Source organism: Anomaloglossus baeobatrachus, chromosome 2, assembly GCF_048569485.1.
Source record: "Anomaloglossus baeobatrachus isolate aAnoBae1 chromosome 2, aAnoBae1.hap1, whole genome shotgun sequence".
Taxonomy (NCBI): Eukaryota; Metazoa; Chordata; class Amphibia; order Anura; family Aromobatidae; genus Anomaloglossus; species Anomaloglossus baeobatrachus.
The window spans coordinates 539,841,717-539,860,088 of NC_134354.1; the positions used below are offsets into that span (position 1 = coordinate 539,841,717).

The 18,372-nt window shown below is 44.1% G+C and overlaps 1 protein-coding gene across 1 annotated transcript in view; it reads right to left on the reverse strand.

Annotated features, from left to right (window-relative positions):
- Nucleotides 1-18,372, reverse strand: part of GRK1 (G protein-coupled receptor kinase 1) — a 131,574-nt gene that overhangs the window by 27,924 nt on the left and 85,278 nt on the right. The window contains exon 4 of the mRNA XM_075334327.1: nucleotides 11,626-11,709. Within this exon, the coding sequence (XP_075190442.1) occupies nucleotides 11,626-11,709 (84 nt within the window). The remainder of the gene's footprint in view (nucleotides 1-11,625; nucleotides 11,710-18,372) is intronic.

Consider the following 18,372-nt stretch of genomic DNA (forward strand, 5'->3'; position numbering starts at 1 on the left):
GGGGTATTTTATACAGAGGGGCAGTGTGTGGGGGGGATGATATACAGAGGAGCAGTGTGTGGGGGGATACTATACAGAGGAGCAGTGTGTGGGAGATATTATACAGAGGAGCAGTGTGTGTTTGTGGGGATATTATACACAGAGGCATTGTGTGTATATTATACAGAGAGGCAGTGTGTGGGGGATATTATACATGGAACAGTGATATTATGGAGAGATGCAGTGTAAAGGGTATATAATGAAGTAGGGGATGTATTATTCATTTCCTGAGGGAAATACTTTTCATTTACATTTTCAGGAACAACTTCAAGGGTGCTTTGGCTATGACTGTGTGTGTGTGTGTGTGTGTGTGTGTGTGTGTGTGTGTGTGTGTGTGTATATCTATATATCTTAAAAAATTAAGGGACCACTGCAAAATTTTCAATTTTTCTCTTTATAGGTATATTTTTTAGTAAAATGTAAATTGTTCTTTTATTCTATAAGCTACTGACAACATGTCTCTGAATTCTCAGCCCAATCTCCAGACCTGAACTTTATTGAAAACCTCTGGAATGCAATCAAGAGGAAGATGGATAGTCACAAACCATCAAACAAAGAAGAACTGCTTACATTTTTGCACCGAGTGGCATAAGGTCACTCAAAAGCAGTGTGAAAGACTAGTGGAAAGCATTCCAAGACACATGACACCTGTGATTGAAAATCATGGTTATTCCACAAAATTTTGATTTCTGAACTCTTCCTGAGTTAAACCATTAGTATAGTTGTTTCTAAATGATTATGAACTTGTTTTCTTTGCATTATTTGAAGTATGAAAGCAATGCATTTTTTGTTATTTTGACCATTTCTCATTTCTCTGCATCCTCTTGGGGTTGCGGGATATACCCCTTGGGACCTGGAGTACCAGTGCCGATACCACCAAAGCACAACCAAAGTCCTAGTTCTCCCCTCCACACTGGGACAAAAGGGTTAATCAAGTAAGGGAATGGTCGCCGAGAGGTAGGAACGAGTCCAGGGATCAGCCAACCTGGTGGGAGGGGACAAAGAGAACAGTGGTGCACAATGAGGTGTGCGGACATGCTCAAGCTGGGTCCGTGCAACAGTGACCCGGGGGCACAGGAGAGAGGTCGCCAGGGCGGGTAAGGACAAGTACCGCTGAGACCGAAGCATGCACGGGGCACAGGGCCCCAAGCGTTCTATACTACGGTGACCCAACCAACAGAGAGTGCCAGGGACAGAGCAACCTGGGTCACTACATTGGCACTGATACTCCATGGGACCTGAACCAGTCATCCACGGGTCGGAGTAAGTAGAGACTGTTCATTACAACCATGTGTGGTCTCCGTTATTGCCTTTCACATCTCCCAGGCACGGCTCTATCTGCGGAGGGCCCAACATCATTGCAGCAATCACCACCAGCCCTGGGAGTACCCACATTCAGCAGCGGTGGTTCTACACCCTTAACCGCAACCCACAGGTGGCGTCACGTACACTAAAGGCCGCTTTACACGCAGCGACATCGTTAACGAGATATCGCTGGGGTCATGGAATTCATGACGCACATCCGGCTTTGTTAGTGACATCATTGCGTGTGACACTTACGAGTGACCGCTAACGATCCCAAATACTCACAAAATCGTTGATTGTTGATGCATCGTTCATTTTCCAAATATCGTTCTGGACGCAGGTTGTTCATCGTTACTGAGGCAGCACACATAGCTACGTGTTACACCCTGGGAACGACAAACAACAGCGTTCCTGCATCCTCTGGCAACGAGGTGGGAGTGACGTTCATGCGGCTGCTCTCCGCCTCTCCGCTTCTATTGGTGGCCTGCTGTGTGACGTCGCTGTGACGCCGCACGAACCGCTCCCTTAAAAAAGAGGCTGTTCGCCGGCCACAGCAACGTCATTAGGAAGGTAAGTTCGTGAGACGCATACCTACGATATTGTTCGCCACGGGTAGCGATTTGCCCGTGACGCACGCACGATGGGGGCGGGTGCGATCACTAGCGACATCGCTAGCAATGTCGCAGCGTGTAAAGCGGCCTTAACTTTCATCCCTACTTTAAATAATTCCCCTTCTACAAGAGAAGCTCCAGGGCACGGGACCAGGCAACGGCCACCAGAGTGAAATTTCCATTTGCAACTGCCCGGCACCGAGTATCCCCTTCTCTGGGTGGCACAGCTTCTTTTTCTGGCATCACAAACAGGATACGGACAAGGCTCGTTAACTCAGGTGACGTGTGCCTTAAGGAACTGTACTTGGTGGTCTTTTTGTGCAAAGACTGTCGCCATCTTTAATTCTGAAAAATTGGCTGCAACATCACTGTGCCCAAAAGCGTGAGAACAGAAGTCCCGCCCACAAGCTTTGTAAGTGCGGGCGGAAGTCGGCAGTAACTAGACCCGGAAGCTCGCAGTATGCCCCAGGCCCCGCAAGAGTGGTGAGAAATGACTGAGGGGGGGGACTGGCAAGATGGCGGCGCGGGAAGATGGCGACGGCCCAGGAACTTAGCGTCTTGCAAAGGGGCGCCGATCATGCTAACCACCCTGCTACTAAAGGAGGAGACTGCCATCTGTGATAATCCAGCCGCGGTGGCAGAGGACGCTGACCAAGTCGTCCTGGCCCCCACCACCTTAGATCCGGAGGAGGCAGACTCGGGCTCCAGCACCCCAGAGGCAATATGGGTCCAGCGCAATGGAAGAAATGGCTACCATGCTTTGATATCAACGCATTCGGTGCCTGAGATTCTGGTGCCGGAGCATGTGGAAGAGTCCCTCTCAGATGCAGATCCTCCTTATGACACCCTTAATGTCCTGGTACCGATTTGTCGGCGATGTGGACTGCTAGGACACTTTGCCCGGGTGTGTTCGTAGAATGTCCAGCGCCAGGGAATCGGGACCAGTTCCTAGGTGCAGCCATGGTAGCTCAAACCAGGTGCCTACTAGAATGTTTAGTTGAAAAGGTTACCAGTTTGAAAGTTTGATCCAGACCTTGTCACCCTTGTTGAACCTTTTTACACTGTCTGGTTATGGTAAAAAGGCCACCAGGGACTTGGGTGATACGAGATTGCCCCAGGTACCCTAGGTGGAGGATGACAAGGAAGTTAATGCCTAAAATGTTCAGTGTGCCATCCTTGTTGAACCTTTTTACACCGTCTGGTTATGCCAAAAAAGCCACCAGGAATTTGAGTGGTGCGACACCGGCATAGAGCATCAGAGATCCTAGGTAGAGGGTGGCACGGAGGGTAGTGATTCCACTCGATTACTCTGTCATTGTTGTGTGTTTGTTATTTTCTTGTCATCAGGACACTGATACTGTCACCAAGGAGAGGAAGGTTGGAGGAAAGGTCTGGGATAGAGATGGCCCAGACCTGGTCACCACTGGGACCAGGGACCTGCCTCCTTAGAGGGTTCTGGGGACTAGGACCTTTGGGTGGTGGATTGATGGGGGATTGCTGCAACGTTCAAGAATTAAGCCTCCCCTGTGTGGGAAGAATGTTATGTATTTAACCAATTTAACCTTTTTCTTCCGGTTTAATAAAACTCTATCTTGCTTACAGCCCAAGGACGTGCTGTGTTTAACCAAAGGAAAATGTAGCACCCCTGAGCCACTCAGGGCACTACAAGGAACTGCATCCTCTTGGGAATGCAGGATCTACCCCTTGGGACCTGGAGTACCAGTGCCGATACCACCAAAGCACAACCAAAATCCTAGTTCTCCACTCCACACTAGGACAAAAGGGTTAATCAAGTAAGGGGATGGTCGCCTAGAGGTAGGAATGAGTCAAGGGATTAGCCAGCCTGGTGGGAGGGGACAAAGAGAACAGTGGCACACAGAGAGGTATGCGGACATGCTCGAGCTGGGTCCATGCGACGATGACCCAGGGGCACAAGAGAGAGGTTGCCAGGGTGGGTAAGGACAAGTACAGCTGCAACTGGAGCACGCACAGGGCACAGGGCCCTGGATCAGACCTTTTCATTCAAAGAGTTTTCTTTATGAAAACACACTGAAAATTGTAGATTCACATTGAAGGCATCAAAACTATGAATTAAAACATGTGTAATGAAACACTTAAAAAAGTGTGAAACAACTGAAAATATGTCTTATATTCTAGGTTCTTCAAAGTAGCCACCTTTTGCTTTCATTACTACTTTGCACACTCTTGGCATTCTCTTGATGAGCTTCAAGAGGTAGTCACCGTAAATGGTTTTCCATCAGTCTTGAAGGAGTTCCCAGAGATGCTTGTTGGCCCTTTTGCCTTCACTCTGCGGTCCAGCTCACCCCAAACCATCTCGATTGGGTTCAGGTCTGGTGACTGTGGAGACCAGGTCATCTGGCGTAGAACCCCATCACTCTCCTTCTTAGTCAAATAGCCCTTACACAGCCTGGAGGTGTGTTTGGGGTCATTGTCCTGTTGAAAAATAAATGATGGTCCAACTAAACGCAAACCGGATGGAATAGCACGCTGCTACAAGATGCTGTGGTAGGCATGATGGTTCTGTATGCCTTCAATTTTGAATAAATCCCTAACAGTATCATCAGCAAAGCACCCCCACACCATCACACCTCCTCCTCCATGCTTCACGGTGGGAACCAGCCATGTAGAGTCCATTCGTTCACCTTTTCTACAAAGACACAGTGGTTGGATCCAAAGATCTCAAATTTGGACTCATCAGACCAAAGCACAGATTTCCACTGGTCTAATGTCCATTCTTTGTATTCTTTAGCCCAAACAAGTCTCTTCTGCTTGTTGCCTGTCCTTAGCAGTGGTTTCCTAGCAGCTATTTTACCATGAAGTCCAGCTGCACAAAGTCTCCTCTTAACAGTTGTTCTAGAGATGAGAAGGTGTGTCCAAACATTTGGTCTGTACTTTGTATATATATATATATATATATATATATATATGTGTGCGTGTGTGTTTTTCGAAGAATGGTGGTGAATGTGGCAGGCTTGGGGGGTGGAGACGGACCTGAAAATTTTGTAATTATGGGGCCCTGAAGTTTCTAGTGGCGGCCCAGTTCAAAAGCACTGTGTACAATATGAACAGACCACTGGGTAACGGCAGAAAAGTACCAGAAAGATTAAAGGACAGTGACCAGGAGCTTTCATTAAATATTATGAATTTGTTGAGAACTTTTTTTATTGGGAGGTGGAGGGTTGTTTTAACAATCCTACTGCAGACTGGTCATCATAACTAAGATCATTTGTTTACCCTGCAGCACAGGGTGATCTTGTACTATGTGGTCAGTTTTCTTACCAACTGAGCCATAGCCTCATCAGTCCCTGTCCATGTGCTGAGAGTCTTTAGCCTGTGCTTTTATATTTTTGGTTTGCTGTTATCAGGTGTTCGCACTTATTCAATTTCTCTATCCCATCACATCCCGGGTGGGGCTACTTATACTCTTCTGATACTTGCCTTCTCTGCTGGCTATATTCCTATGTGGAATCTGCTGAAGAGTTCCAGTCCCAATGCTAGGGATTTATTGCCTGTTAAACAGAGACTAGTGCGATATTTGCTCTGTGCTTTCTCATTTATCGAAACCTACCTTTCTCCTGTTAGTAGTTAGGTTGTAGGAGGTTATCTTAGCTTGCATTGGCTAGTTGACCTTTTACACTTGTACACATGTTTTATGTTTCCTCACTTTGGGTACCCTGCCTATCTTTTCATGTTTTCCCTATCTTGGTTTATAGTGCATTGCAACCTCCCCTCTATTTCCTCAGGAAGCATGAGTGACAACTTGAGGGCCTTTTAGGCAGACAGGACTACATTGTGGTTTCTAGTGTTGCAGCTAAGGTTTTTCCAGCCTACGCAAGAGGCATTAGGGGCAAGGGATACTAGTCTGTAAAGCAGGGGTGGAGAAACTTTTTTCTGCTGGGGGCCATTTGAAAATTTCTACCAACCTTCGGGGGCCGCAAAAAATTATCAGCTTTAAAATCACCCTAATATATTTGGTCAAACAATTAACTAACCCCAGACCCCTACTGTAGTGACTGGAGCTGCTTCTCTTTGGTGCGGCTGTGATGTTCGATGACATTGATCATTTTGCTTATCACAACTGCTTTTCCAGGTTTGTCTCAGTTTGGAGTGCAGTCAACAGATTGGTAAATCGTATACATTACATAGGAGACGCTGAAGGCACATACATCACAGAAGGGGCTGGGAACATATATACATCACAGAAGACACTGGGGCCTATACATCACAGGAGGGGCTGGGGGCATACAGTATATACATCACAGGAGATGCTGGGGGAATATATACATCACAGGAGGGGTTGGGGATATATATACATAACAGGAGTGGCTGGGGGCATATATACATCACAGGAGGGGCTGCATGAGGCCCGCGGGCCGGAGGTTTCCTACCCCTGCTGTACAGGAACCAGTATGGTGCAGAAGCTGTTGAAATAATTATGTGCATAACATTTGGTTACAAAATGTATGTCATTCTTCCAAAACTAATGTGGGTTTTTGAGGCCTTCTATTATATATAACAATAAATTACAATGACTGTACTTTCAGTCACAAGTTCAAAAAAAGGACAGTTTTCTCTCATATTAAATATGCTGCATTCCTGAGTAGAGTTGAGCGATGTTCAATTCGAACCGTTCGCCAATTTCAAATTGAAGTGATATTAGGCGGTGTTCGAGTCGTTCGACGAACTCGAACGATTTGCTTCAAGTTTGGCAGTTCGAGTTACCGTTCGATAACTGTTCGATCACCAAAAGCGTGGCTTTTCACAGTAAGGCTATGTGCGCACATTACGTATCTGCATGCGTCCTGCATCCCCAGCAAAATCCCTCTCTCTTTCCTACTCACCGATCACGGGCGTTGCGCTTCACGGCTGTCACAAAGCTCCGGCGGATTTTCTTCTTTTGAAAAGGGCTGCTGCTCATTATTCAATCTGGTATTCCCTGCTTTCCCCGCCCACCGGTGCCCATGATTGGTTGCAGTCAGACACGCCCCCACGATGAGTGACAGCGGTCTCACTGCAACCAATCACAGCCGCCGGTCGGCGTCTCTATATCGTGCAGTAAAATAAATAAATAATTTTTAAAAAAAAACTGCAGTTCCCCCCAATTTTGATACCAGCTAAGATAAAGCCGCACGGCTGGAGACTGGTATTGCCAGTATGGGGAGCGCCACGTTATGGGGAGCCCACCACCCTAACAATATCAGCCAGCAGCCGCCCGGAACTGCCATATCCTTTAGACGCGACAGTCCCGGGACTCTACCCGGCTCATCCCGAATTGCCTTGGTGCAGTGGCAATTGGGGTAATAAGGGGTTAATCAAGGCTGGCGTCTCCCCGAGATACCTTCCATGATTAACGTGTAAGTGAAAGTAAATAAACACACACAACGAAAAATCCTTTATTTGGAATAAAAGACAAAAAAAAAACCTCATTTACCTTTTTATTAATCACCAAACAACAATCCAGGTCCGAAGTAATCCACACGACGATTTCAGCTCTGCTACATGAAGCTAACAGTGAGCACCGTAGAACACAAGCGCTCTGTGTCAGGTCCATGCAGCAACTGAAGAGAGCCGCGCTGTCACCGGAGACTACACTGACTACACTCAGGAAGTGCCTCTCTCTTTTCATTACAGGCAGTGGCTCAATGGTTAGAGCTGCCGGCTAAGGAGAGTAAGTTCACAAGTTCGAGTCCCGGCCGCCCTGGTAAAGAATTTAATTTTAAATTATAATTCTTATTTATTTAGAATTATAATTTAATTTAATCATGCACTGAGGGGAGGAGCCAGACATCAGCTGTGAGCAGCGGGACACACCTCTAAAATCGGAGCAGTTCACGAAATAAGGCTGCATTGCTCTATCCTCTCTCTCGTCTCTCTCTTCTTTCTTCTCTCTCTCTCTTCTCTCTTTCTCCTCTCTCTCTCTCTCTCTCTCTCTCTTTTTCTCTCTTTTTCTCTCTTGTTCTCTCCTTTTTTCTCTTTCTCTCTTTCTCTCTCTTTCTCTCTCTCTTTTTCTCTCTTTTTCTCTTTCTCCCTCTCTCTTTTTCTCTCTCTATCTTTCTCTCTTTTTCTCACTCTCTCTTTTTCTCTCTCTTTTTCTCTCTCTCTCTTTTTCTCTTTTTCTCTCTCTCTTTTTCTATCCTTTTCTTTCTTTTTCCCTCTCTCTCTCTCCTCTTTGTAGCTAAATAATCCACATCTGTATTCTCTACTGCAATACAGAGGTCAAGATTACCAAATCTTCCTATGGTTTTCATTAGAGGCAGTGGCTCAATAGGTAGAGCTACTGCCTAGAAAAAAAATTCGTTCATGAGTTCGAGTCCCGGCCATCCCGGTAAGGAATTTAATTACATTTATTTTTAATTTCAAATTATAATTACTATTTATGTATAATTATAATTTAATTTAATTATGCACTGAGGGGAGGAGCCGGACATCAGCTGTGAGCCGCGAGGCACACCTCTAAAATTGCAGTCGTTCACGGAAGAAGGCTGCATTGCTCTCTCCACTCTCTCCTCTCTCTCCTCTGTCTCTTCTCTCTGCTCTCTCTCATCTCTCTCTCTACTCTCTTTCTCTCTCTTCTCTTTTCTCTCTGTTTTCTCTCTCTTTTTTCTCTCTTCTCTCTCTATTTTTTCTCTCTGAGACCTGGCAATGATCAGCTGATGCGGTCATCTGACGGAATCAGTTGACACTATAAATCAAGCGGTGAGGTTGGCTTTTTACCGCCCGGTCGGCTAAACTTTCAGCTGCTGCTGTCGGACAGGAGTCTGCACAGAAGTGTGTAGTTTGTTTTGGGGTTTTTTTGCACTGATGCATCAGCTAATTGTATAAAAGCCGTTTATACAATCAACTGCTGTGTCATATGGTTCAGGCCCTTGAACCTGACACATTATCTGATCGCTTTGCCTTCCAGCAAACCGATCAGATGATATTGGATCCAGGATTACTGCGGAGGGGGGTTCTTTATTTCAATAAAGATGGAGTCACTAATTATGTTGTGTTTTATTTCTAATAAAAAAAAATTTCTGTGTGTTGTGTTTTTTTTATCTTTACTAGAAATTCATGGTGGACATGTCTAATATTGGCCCCAGCCCTAACCCCATTATTACCCAGTGAGCCACCCATCACCAGGGCAGCTGAAAGAGTTGGATACAGCGCCAGAAGATGGCCCTTCTATGAAAGCGCCATTTTCTGGGGCGGCTGCGGACTGCAATTCGCAGCAGGGGTGCCCAGAAAGCTTGGGCACCCTGCACTGCGGATTCCAATCCCCAGCTGCCTAGTTGTACCTGGCTGGACAAAAAAATTGGGTGAAGCCCACATCATTTTTTTTTTTAATTATTTCATGAAATTCATGAAATAATTAAAAAGAAAAAGGGCTTCCCTATATTTTTGGTTTCCGGGTACAAATAGGCAGCTGGGGGTTGGGGGCAGCCTGTAGCTGCCTGCTGTACCTGGCTAGCATACAAAAACATGGTGAAGCCCACGTAATTTTTGGCGGGGGGCAAAAAACTCCTGCATATAGTCCTGTATGGAGTATGCTGTCCCTTGTAGTTCTGAAGCTGCTGTCTGCTGTCTGTCTGTATGGAGGAGAGCAGACAGCAGATGCAGAACTATAAAGCTCAGCATCCTCCATCCAGGACTGTATGCTGGAGGAAGAGGCAGAAGGAGCAGAACTGCAAGGCTCAGCATACTTCATCCACTAGTGTATGCAGGAGAGCAGACAGCAGCTGCAGAATTACAAGGCTCAGCCCGCTGCATCCAGGACTGTATGCTGGAGGGAGAGACAGGGGGAGCAGAACTACAAGGCTCAGCATGCTCCATTCACTAGTGTATGCAGGAGAGCAGACAGCAGCTGCAGAACTACAAGGCTCAGCATGCTCCATTCACTAGTGTATGCAGGAGAGCAGACAGCAGCTTCAGAACTATAAGGCTCAGCATACTCCATCCAGGACTGTATACAGGAGTATTTTGCCCACCAAAAAAATGACGTGGGCTTCGCCATATTTTTGTATGCTAGTCAGGTATAGCAGGCAGGTACGGCTGCCCACAAGCCCCAGCTGCCTATTTGTACCCGGCTGGGAACTAAAAATATAGGGAAGCCCTTTTTTTAATTATTTCATGAATTTCCTGAAATAATTAAAAGAAAAAAAACGACATGGGCTTCGCCCTATTTTTGTGTCCAGCCAGGTTCCACTAGGCAGCTGGGGAATGGAATCCGCAGCACAGGTTGACCCGAGGTTTTTGGGCCCCTCTGCTGCGAATTGCAGTCCACAGCTGCCCCAGAAAATGTCGCTTTCATAGAAACGCCATCATCTGGCGCTGTATCCAACTCTTTTCCAGCTGCCCTGGTGATGGGTGGCTCGCTGGTTAATAATGGGTTAATACTAGCTTTGTTTTACTAGTTAGTATTAAGCCAGAGATTCTTAATGTCAGGCAAGTTTGACCCGGCCATTAAGAATCTCCAATAAAGAGTTAAAAAAAAGACACGACACAGAGAAAAAATACTTTAATAGAAATAAATACACAGACACAGTTAGAAACTCCATGTTTATTACTCCCTCTCACCCCTCCATGATCCTGGTCTTCTGTCTTCTTTCTCCTTCAACCCATGCAGCTCTGCTACATCAGACAGCACTGCATGGGAGGAAGACACTGCTGCTCCCGTGCAGTCTAATCACTCAGTGAGGCTGCGGGTTGTAAGCGGTGACGTCACCGCTGTCTCCGTTGAAATAGTAATCTGACAGGCGGGTTACTATAGCAACGGTGATCTCTGTTAAACACCGGCTGTGGCATCCAGTCCTTGCATGTGGGCTGACTCTGTAAAGAGTGCCCACATGCAGGAACGGGGAGCCAAGCATGTGCCCAAGCATCTCACCGGTACACGGAGATGCTAAAACGAGCTCCGCGTATCGGAGAGATGCACTCACAGGACCTAGCATGACGTCTAGCCATGTGACCAGTCTGTAGCCAATGAGTTAATACACACATGACTGGTCACATGATATGACGACATCACGGAAGGTCCTATCATCAGTGCTGGTTACTGGGAGGGCGCAGCGATGATCGGAAGGAAAAGCGGAGGGAGACAGAGTCTGCAGGACGCATCGCGGGGACCTGTAAGTGTAATGGCAATGTTTATTAACTGTATGTGTACATGTATAATGTGTTTGTATGTGTTTTTGTTTGCCTGCCATTGTTTTCAATGGGGTTCGAAGGTGTTCGTCGAACGTTCGCCGAACTAAGCCGCCATTCGACGAACTGTACTGAACTCGAACACTAGAGGGGTGGCTGAACACTACTCCTGCGTATTCTGGGTTTTTGTTTTTTATCTGCTAGATGGTTCCAGAGATATAAATATTTTATTTAGTGCTAATTTTGATGGTCTTTATCAATAGGGTGTTACACACAGAGTAAAAATGCGAAGAAGTCTAAAGACATACCCCAGAGGATACTGGAAGCTTTGTATTAAGTAAAAAGGACGATATCTCTGTGACTGTATGCTGGATTTAAGAAATAAATAAATAATCAGGGGAACGCTGGAATAACATAAGACCAAAAATAAGCCCCTTCTGACTTGGTGACAGATCCTTGTTTAGTATTCCTCGTTTATACTTATGAAGGAAATCATGAAGTATATTTTATTTTAGTCACTCTTTACCTGGAGTTCCTGCATAGCCTTTAGTTTTGTTTTTCTTCTCTTTTAATTGGACAGCCAGCCCAAGGTCAGAAATACGAACATTCCCTGAAAAGAAAACAGACTTTGTTCTTTCAGACCACAAACTGTTCTTGCATGCCTATCTATAATATTTACCTTGCATTATAAAATGGATTTGAAAATACACAAAAAAAAATCCCACAAGTAGATGTTGAATGTAGGAAGCTTTTCTATTACTTACATAAAAGGAGAATATGTAATAATGTCTGTCACATTTCTGCCCCTAAAGGTACCAGTCACATTGTGTAGATAATGTTTTGCGTCTTTTGTGTATAATATGCTATGTGAACTGTGATGATAATGTGTGGAGTGTAATGTGTTTCTGTGTAATGTATTAATGTATAGTGTAACCTGTAATATGTAATGTTGATAATGTGTAATGTGTAGGATGTCGTCGCCCTTAAGGGTACTTTACACGCTGTGATATCAGTTCCGATATCGCTAGCGCGCGTACCTGCCCTCGTCAGTTGTGCGTCACGGGCAACTCGCTGCCCGTGGCGCACAACATCGCTGACACCCGTCACACGGACTTACCTTCCCTGCGACGTCGCTCTGGCCGGCGATCCGCCTCCTTTCTAAGGGGGCGGTTTGTGCGGCATCACAGCGACGTCACACGGCAGCTGTCCAATAGCAGAGGAGGGGCGGAGATGAGCGGCCGGAACATGCCGCCCACCTCCTTCCTTCCTCATTACCGGTGGACGCAGGTAAGGAGATGTTCGTCGTTCGTCGTCCCTGCGGTGTCACACACAGCGATGTGTGCTGCCGCAGGAATGACGAACAATATCGTACCTGCAGCAGCAACGATATTTGGGAAAGGAGCGACGTGTCAACAAACAACAATTTTTCAGGTTTTTGCACTCGTTGATTGTCGCTCTTTGGTGTCACCCGCTGCGATGTCACTAACGGCGCCTAAAGTGCGTCACTAATGACGTGACTCCGACGATATATCGTTAGTGATGTCGCAGCTTGTACAGCACTCTTTAAGCAACAGTTAAGTGCTGGGACTAGCCCACAATGGGAGGAGCTAGTTAATAGGGTAAATTACTTTTATTTTGAGAAGAGTCAGTTCAGTTCAGTTGAGTTTGGAGAGTGAAGATCTATTTAGCGACAGATAGTCTGTAGGTCGGGAGGTTGCATACAGTGTGTGGCTTGTGGCTGCAAGAGGAAGAAAGAAGACTGAATATGAAATAGCGCGAGCCTTGAAAGTTGACTAAGAAATGGACTATGAAAAGCATTTGAGTCGAGGGATCGATTATTGAATGGAACAGCCACAGACGATAGGAGCCGGATGACAGGACTCTAGTGGCCTGGCCCATTAGCCATCAAGGTAACGGGTGTATACTAACTGGTGTATGACTGAACTTCTCTTATGTGAGCAGCTTATCAGAGCAGCTCTACTCTGACCATGGTGATGGGACCACTGATTTTCAGCCCTAGAAAAAGACTAGACATCGATCTACTGCAAGGAAAAGGGAATATCTCAACCAGACATCTGTATATTGAAAAGTTTCTTTATTACCAGTCATTAAAATTAAAATAAAGTACAAATATAATGCATCATAAACAAAAGGTACAAGTAGAAGATACCAGCATGAGTCTAAGCTCAATACAAACATGACATAATTATAGTGAGGAGGAGGATCCACTCAAGATTAGAAATAGCTCTACAAGAAGCTACCTAAAAGTGGAGGAGATCGCCCTACTGGTTTGATGGTGTCCCCACTCAATGTCGATTTTCCCTATATAGTCCTAGGTGAGCCAATCAAATCCTTAGCCATAAGTGTATGGATATCATAGGAGACCCCAAAAGAAATTGAGTACTCCATTGTGACGATGACAACACGTCATATACATTTAAATGATCTACTACTAAATTGATGGTGCACCATCACATTATGGGTGTCAGGTCCGAACATTCCTACATGAACAGTGTCCTGGAATGTGGATTGGTCATCATTGGCCAGTTGAATGGCCACCAAGGTCTCCCAATCTAACCCCCTTAGATTTTTATCTTTGGGGTCATCTGAAGGCAATTGTCTATGCTGTGATGATACAAGATGTGCAGCATCTGAAACAATGAATACTGGAAACCTGTGCTAGCATTTCTTCTGCAGTGTTGCTATCAGTGTGTCAAGAGTGGGAGAAGAGGGTTGTATTGACAATCTAACACAATGGGCAGCACTTTGAACACATTTTATAAGTGTCCATAAAATTGTAAATAATTAATGAAAAAAACATGTTACATTAAAACCTAGCACATCATTGTTTTTCTTGTGAAATTATCAATATGTTTGATGTGTTACATGACCCTCTTTCCCATTGGAAAAAATAAAGTTGGATCCAAAATGGCCAGCTTCAAAATGGCGGCCATGGTCACTACCCATCTTGAAAAGTTTCCCCCCTCCCGTATACTAATTATCCACAAGCAAGAAGTTGATATCACCAATCATTCCTATTTTATTTAGGTGTATCCATATAAATGGCCAACCCTGTAGATGGGATAAATATAATAACATTTTAAACTCACACACAATCTATTTCCCTCTTTAAGAAATGGGTTCATCAAAAGAACCTTTTGTTTATGGTGCACTTTTTTTGTACTGTATTTGAATTTGTACATATATCAATAAAGGAACTTTTTAACATATAGGTATTTGGTTGGTATACTATTTAAATATGTCTATTTACATTTGATATTTGGTATAAGTAAGGAAAAGTGACCGTCACAAGTTACTGTAATGCTGTGTTGGGTTGTATGAGAACTAAAAGGAACAGTAAGATCTGAAGTAACCCCAACTAGAACTGTGTCTGAATATGCCTTCTAGAACAATAGTGAGCTGGAAAATATGTGCTCACTATCTGAAGTGTAAAGTTGCTGCAAAGAATGAACCACTGAGTAAAGAAAGTTGTGTAAAACAAAGAGTTGGTCTTCTTGTGAGTACAAGTTGTCATCGGGTCCTGGCCAGCCATTGTCAGCAGTATTATTCGGCCTACACAGTTTAACAGCCCACATGACACAAGTCTGCATCTACACAACTCTCCAGGACTGTGTATTACGTGTAGCATACCGGGGTGTCCGGAGTTAATAACTCAATCAAGACTACTACCAACTACCGCCCCGTATAACCCTACAAACACAAGAATACAGACAGAGAAGGGCCCATCTGCAAGAGCAGTATATGAGTCCCCTTACCTCTCGGACCCATATGTAGCTGCACAGGTTTCACCAATTATTAGAGATGAGTTGACCCATTGAGGTTCAGTTCAGTGGCTTCATCTGGACTTTAGATAAAGTTTGGTTTGGGAAAAGGACTTGACCTGAACCAAAATTGAATTCATTAATTAATAATAATTTAATAATAATTTGGGCAGTTCAGGTCTTCGGCCACATGCAGTCAGCCATAAACAGAACACTTCCAGGGGCAAATGGACGGGTTTTCCAATTTTTTTTTGCTGCACACTATATCTGATCACACTGTTTATATTCCCAGTGCAAGCCGTTCAAACACTGCAAGATGCTCGCACTGGGCTGAGCACCGAGTGTACCCAAACACAGTGATGCTCACTAGAGGGGTGTTCATACGTGAAGCACCCAAACGCCAAAACCAAATTCCATTTTTTGGTAAAGTGTGTGTTTGGTACATTCACTGAACAGCGAACCTCGGGTTTGCTCCTCTCTACCAATGATACAGTGCCTTGCGAAAGTATTAGGCTCCCTTGAATTTTTCAACCTTTTCCCACATTTCAGGCTTCGAACATAAAGATAAAAATTTTAATGTTATGGTGAAGAATCAACAACAAGTGGCACACAACTGTGAAGTTGAACGAAATGTATTGCTTATTTTACTTTTTTTTTTTTAAATAAATAACTGAAAATTGGGGCGTGCAATATTATTCGTCCCCTTTACTTTCAGTGCAGCAAACTCACTCCAGAAGTTCATTGAGGATCTCTGAATGAGCCAATGTTGTCCTAAACTGACTGATGATGATAAATATAAGCCACCTGTGTGTAATCAAGTCTCCATATAAATCTGTAATAGTCTCAGTGTTCGGTTTAAATCACAGAGAGCATCATGAAGACCAAGGAACACAACAGGCAGGTCCGTGATACAGTTGTGGAGAAGTTTAAAGCTGGATTTTGTTACAAAAAGATTTCCAAGACTTTAAACATCCCAAGGAGGACTGTGCAAGCGATCATATTGAAATGGAAGGAGCATCATACCACTGCAAATTTACCAAGACCCGGCCATCCATCCAAACTTTCATCTCAAACAAGGAGAAGACTGATCAGAGATGCAGCCAAGAGGCCCATGATCACTCTGGATCAACTGCAGAGATCTACAGCTGAGGTGGGAGAGTCTATCCATAGGACAACAATCAGTCATACAGTGCACAAATCTGGCCTTTATGGAAGAGTGGCAAGGAGAAAGCTATTTCTCAAAGATATCCATAGAAAATTTTGTTTAACGCTTGCCACAAGCCAAGCCACCTGGGAGACACATCAAACATGTGGAAGAAGTTGCTCTGGTCAGATTAAACCAAAATCGAACTTTTGGGCACAATGCCAAACGATATGTTTGGCGTAAAAGCAACACAGCTCATCACCCTGAACACACCATCCCCACTGTCACACATGGTGGTGGCAGCATCATTGTTTGAGCCTGCTTTTCTTCAGCAGGGATAGGGAAGATGGTTAAAATTGATGGGAAAATGGATGGAGCCAAATACAGGACCATTCTTGAAGAAAATCTGTTGGAGTCTGCAAACGACCTGAGATTGGGACGGAGATTTGTCTTCCAACAAGACAATGATCCCAAACATAAAGCAAAATCTACAATTGAATGGTTCACAAATAAACATATCCAGGTGTTACACTGGTCCAAGTCACAGTCCACACCTGAATCCAATCGAGAATCTGTGGAAAGAGCTGAAAACTGAAGTTCACAAATGCTCTCCATTCAACCTTACTCAGCTTGAGCTATTTGCAAGGGAAGAATGGGCAAGAATTTCAGTCTCTCGATGTGCAAAACTGATAAAGACATAGCCCAAGCGACTTGAAGCTGTAATCGCAGCAAAAGGTGGAGCTACAAAGTATTAACTTAAAGTGGACGAATAATATTGCACGACCCCCACTTTTCATAAATTCTGTTCAACTTCACAACTGTGTCCCACTTGTTGTTGATTCTTCACCATAACATTAAAATTTTTATATTTATGTTTGAAGCCTGAAATGTGGGAAAAGGTTGAAACATTCAAGGGAGCTGAATATACTTTCACAAGGCACTGTATATCCACCCTTGTCCAGCATCATATATGTACATTGCCACATCACAATCACTATATTACTCTATGGGGCTCTGGTTCAATAAATATAGGTCTGGAGGCCAACAAATAAATAAGACCTGTTATAAGACCAAAAATGTTTTACTTGGTGTAAATTATGCTTTTCTTTTGAATCTGGCAGTATTTTACTTTTGCTCCTGGTGCTTCTTCATTCATGAGATATGGCTCCCTGTTTCCTGCAAGTAAATCTCGTCTTTTAATCCGAGAGCACGTGATCTTCAACACTTCTTTGTGGCAGTTTTCTTGAGTATCACGCCCTCTTTGCTAACAAGACTAGATTTATTTATATGAAAGAGGTGACCATAAATCAGGAACAGAGTGGTACAAGCACAAAAGAAAAATAGTGCAAGTTTCAGGCAAACAGCTGACTTTTGACCAGGTAAAAAAATTGACATATTAATGATAAGCAACAGGTATAACTACAACAGGTATTTAACTTATTAAAAGGAACCTATCACATGAAAAAATGCTATTAACTTGCAGGTATTGGGTTAATCTGCACATTAATAGCGTTCCTAATCTGTCCGGCTACTGCACTTCGAACCCTGATGTCGGGAGATAATTAACTTTATTCCCCTGGCAGCATTTGGGTTTCATTCATCGGGGTGGTACAGTCACCGCTCAGTGTATAGAGAGCAGCACTTGTAACCGCACTCCCCTCACTGACTGACAGCTCGCTCAGCATTTGTGGCCGCTTCACCATTCACAGTCAAAGGACAAACATTAGCACATTTGTCAAGCAAACCTATTTTCCATATTTCAAAGTAAAATTTGGTGATCGAGAAGTTTTGAGCCACTCACAAGGTGTGTAGGTAGTGGATGAAGGGAATATGGTACAAGATGCTATTTGGTATAGCTATGGTTTGGCAAGAGCCAAGAGATCATTGCAGTGACTGCTATTTTTCTACAGAGAAAATGTCAGGAAATAACAAGAAAAATAAATATAAAATAGAGTATCCTGGTCTACTAACACCTATACGTCCAGTGTCTCATTCAGCTGAAATCCAAGTGGCCAGTTTTCCTTGGACTACCCTCTTTTCAAGAACAGCATTATAGTGAACAACAAAGTGACACCAATGGTGAAGATTTTGATATTGAACATTTCTCAATTCGTAAGGGATTTAACCAGCATGATTTGTACAATTTGTCACGAGATTTGGAACTATCAAAAAAGCTTCAGAACTTGTAGGATCAAAATTACATGAGAAAAACTTAAGAGGAACAAAGCTAGTCTATTTTCGATCCAGACAAATTGCAATTCTGCAATACTTTAAAAGTGACAGAGGCTTAAAATAAATAAAATACAAGGCTTAATTGAGGAATTGGGAATTTCAAACTATAACTCAA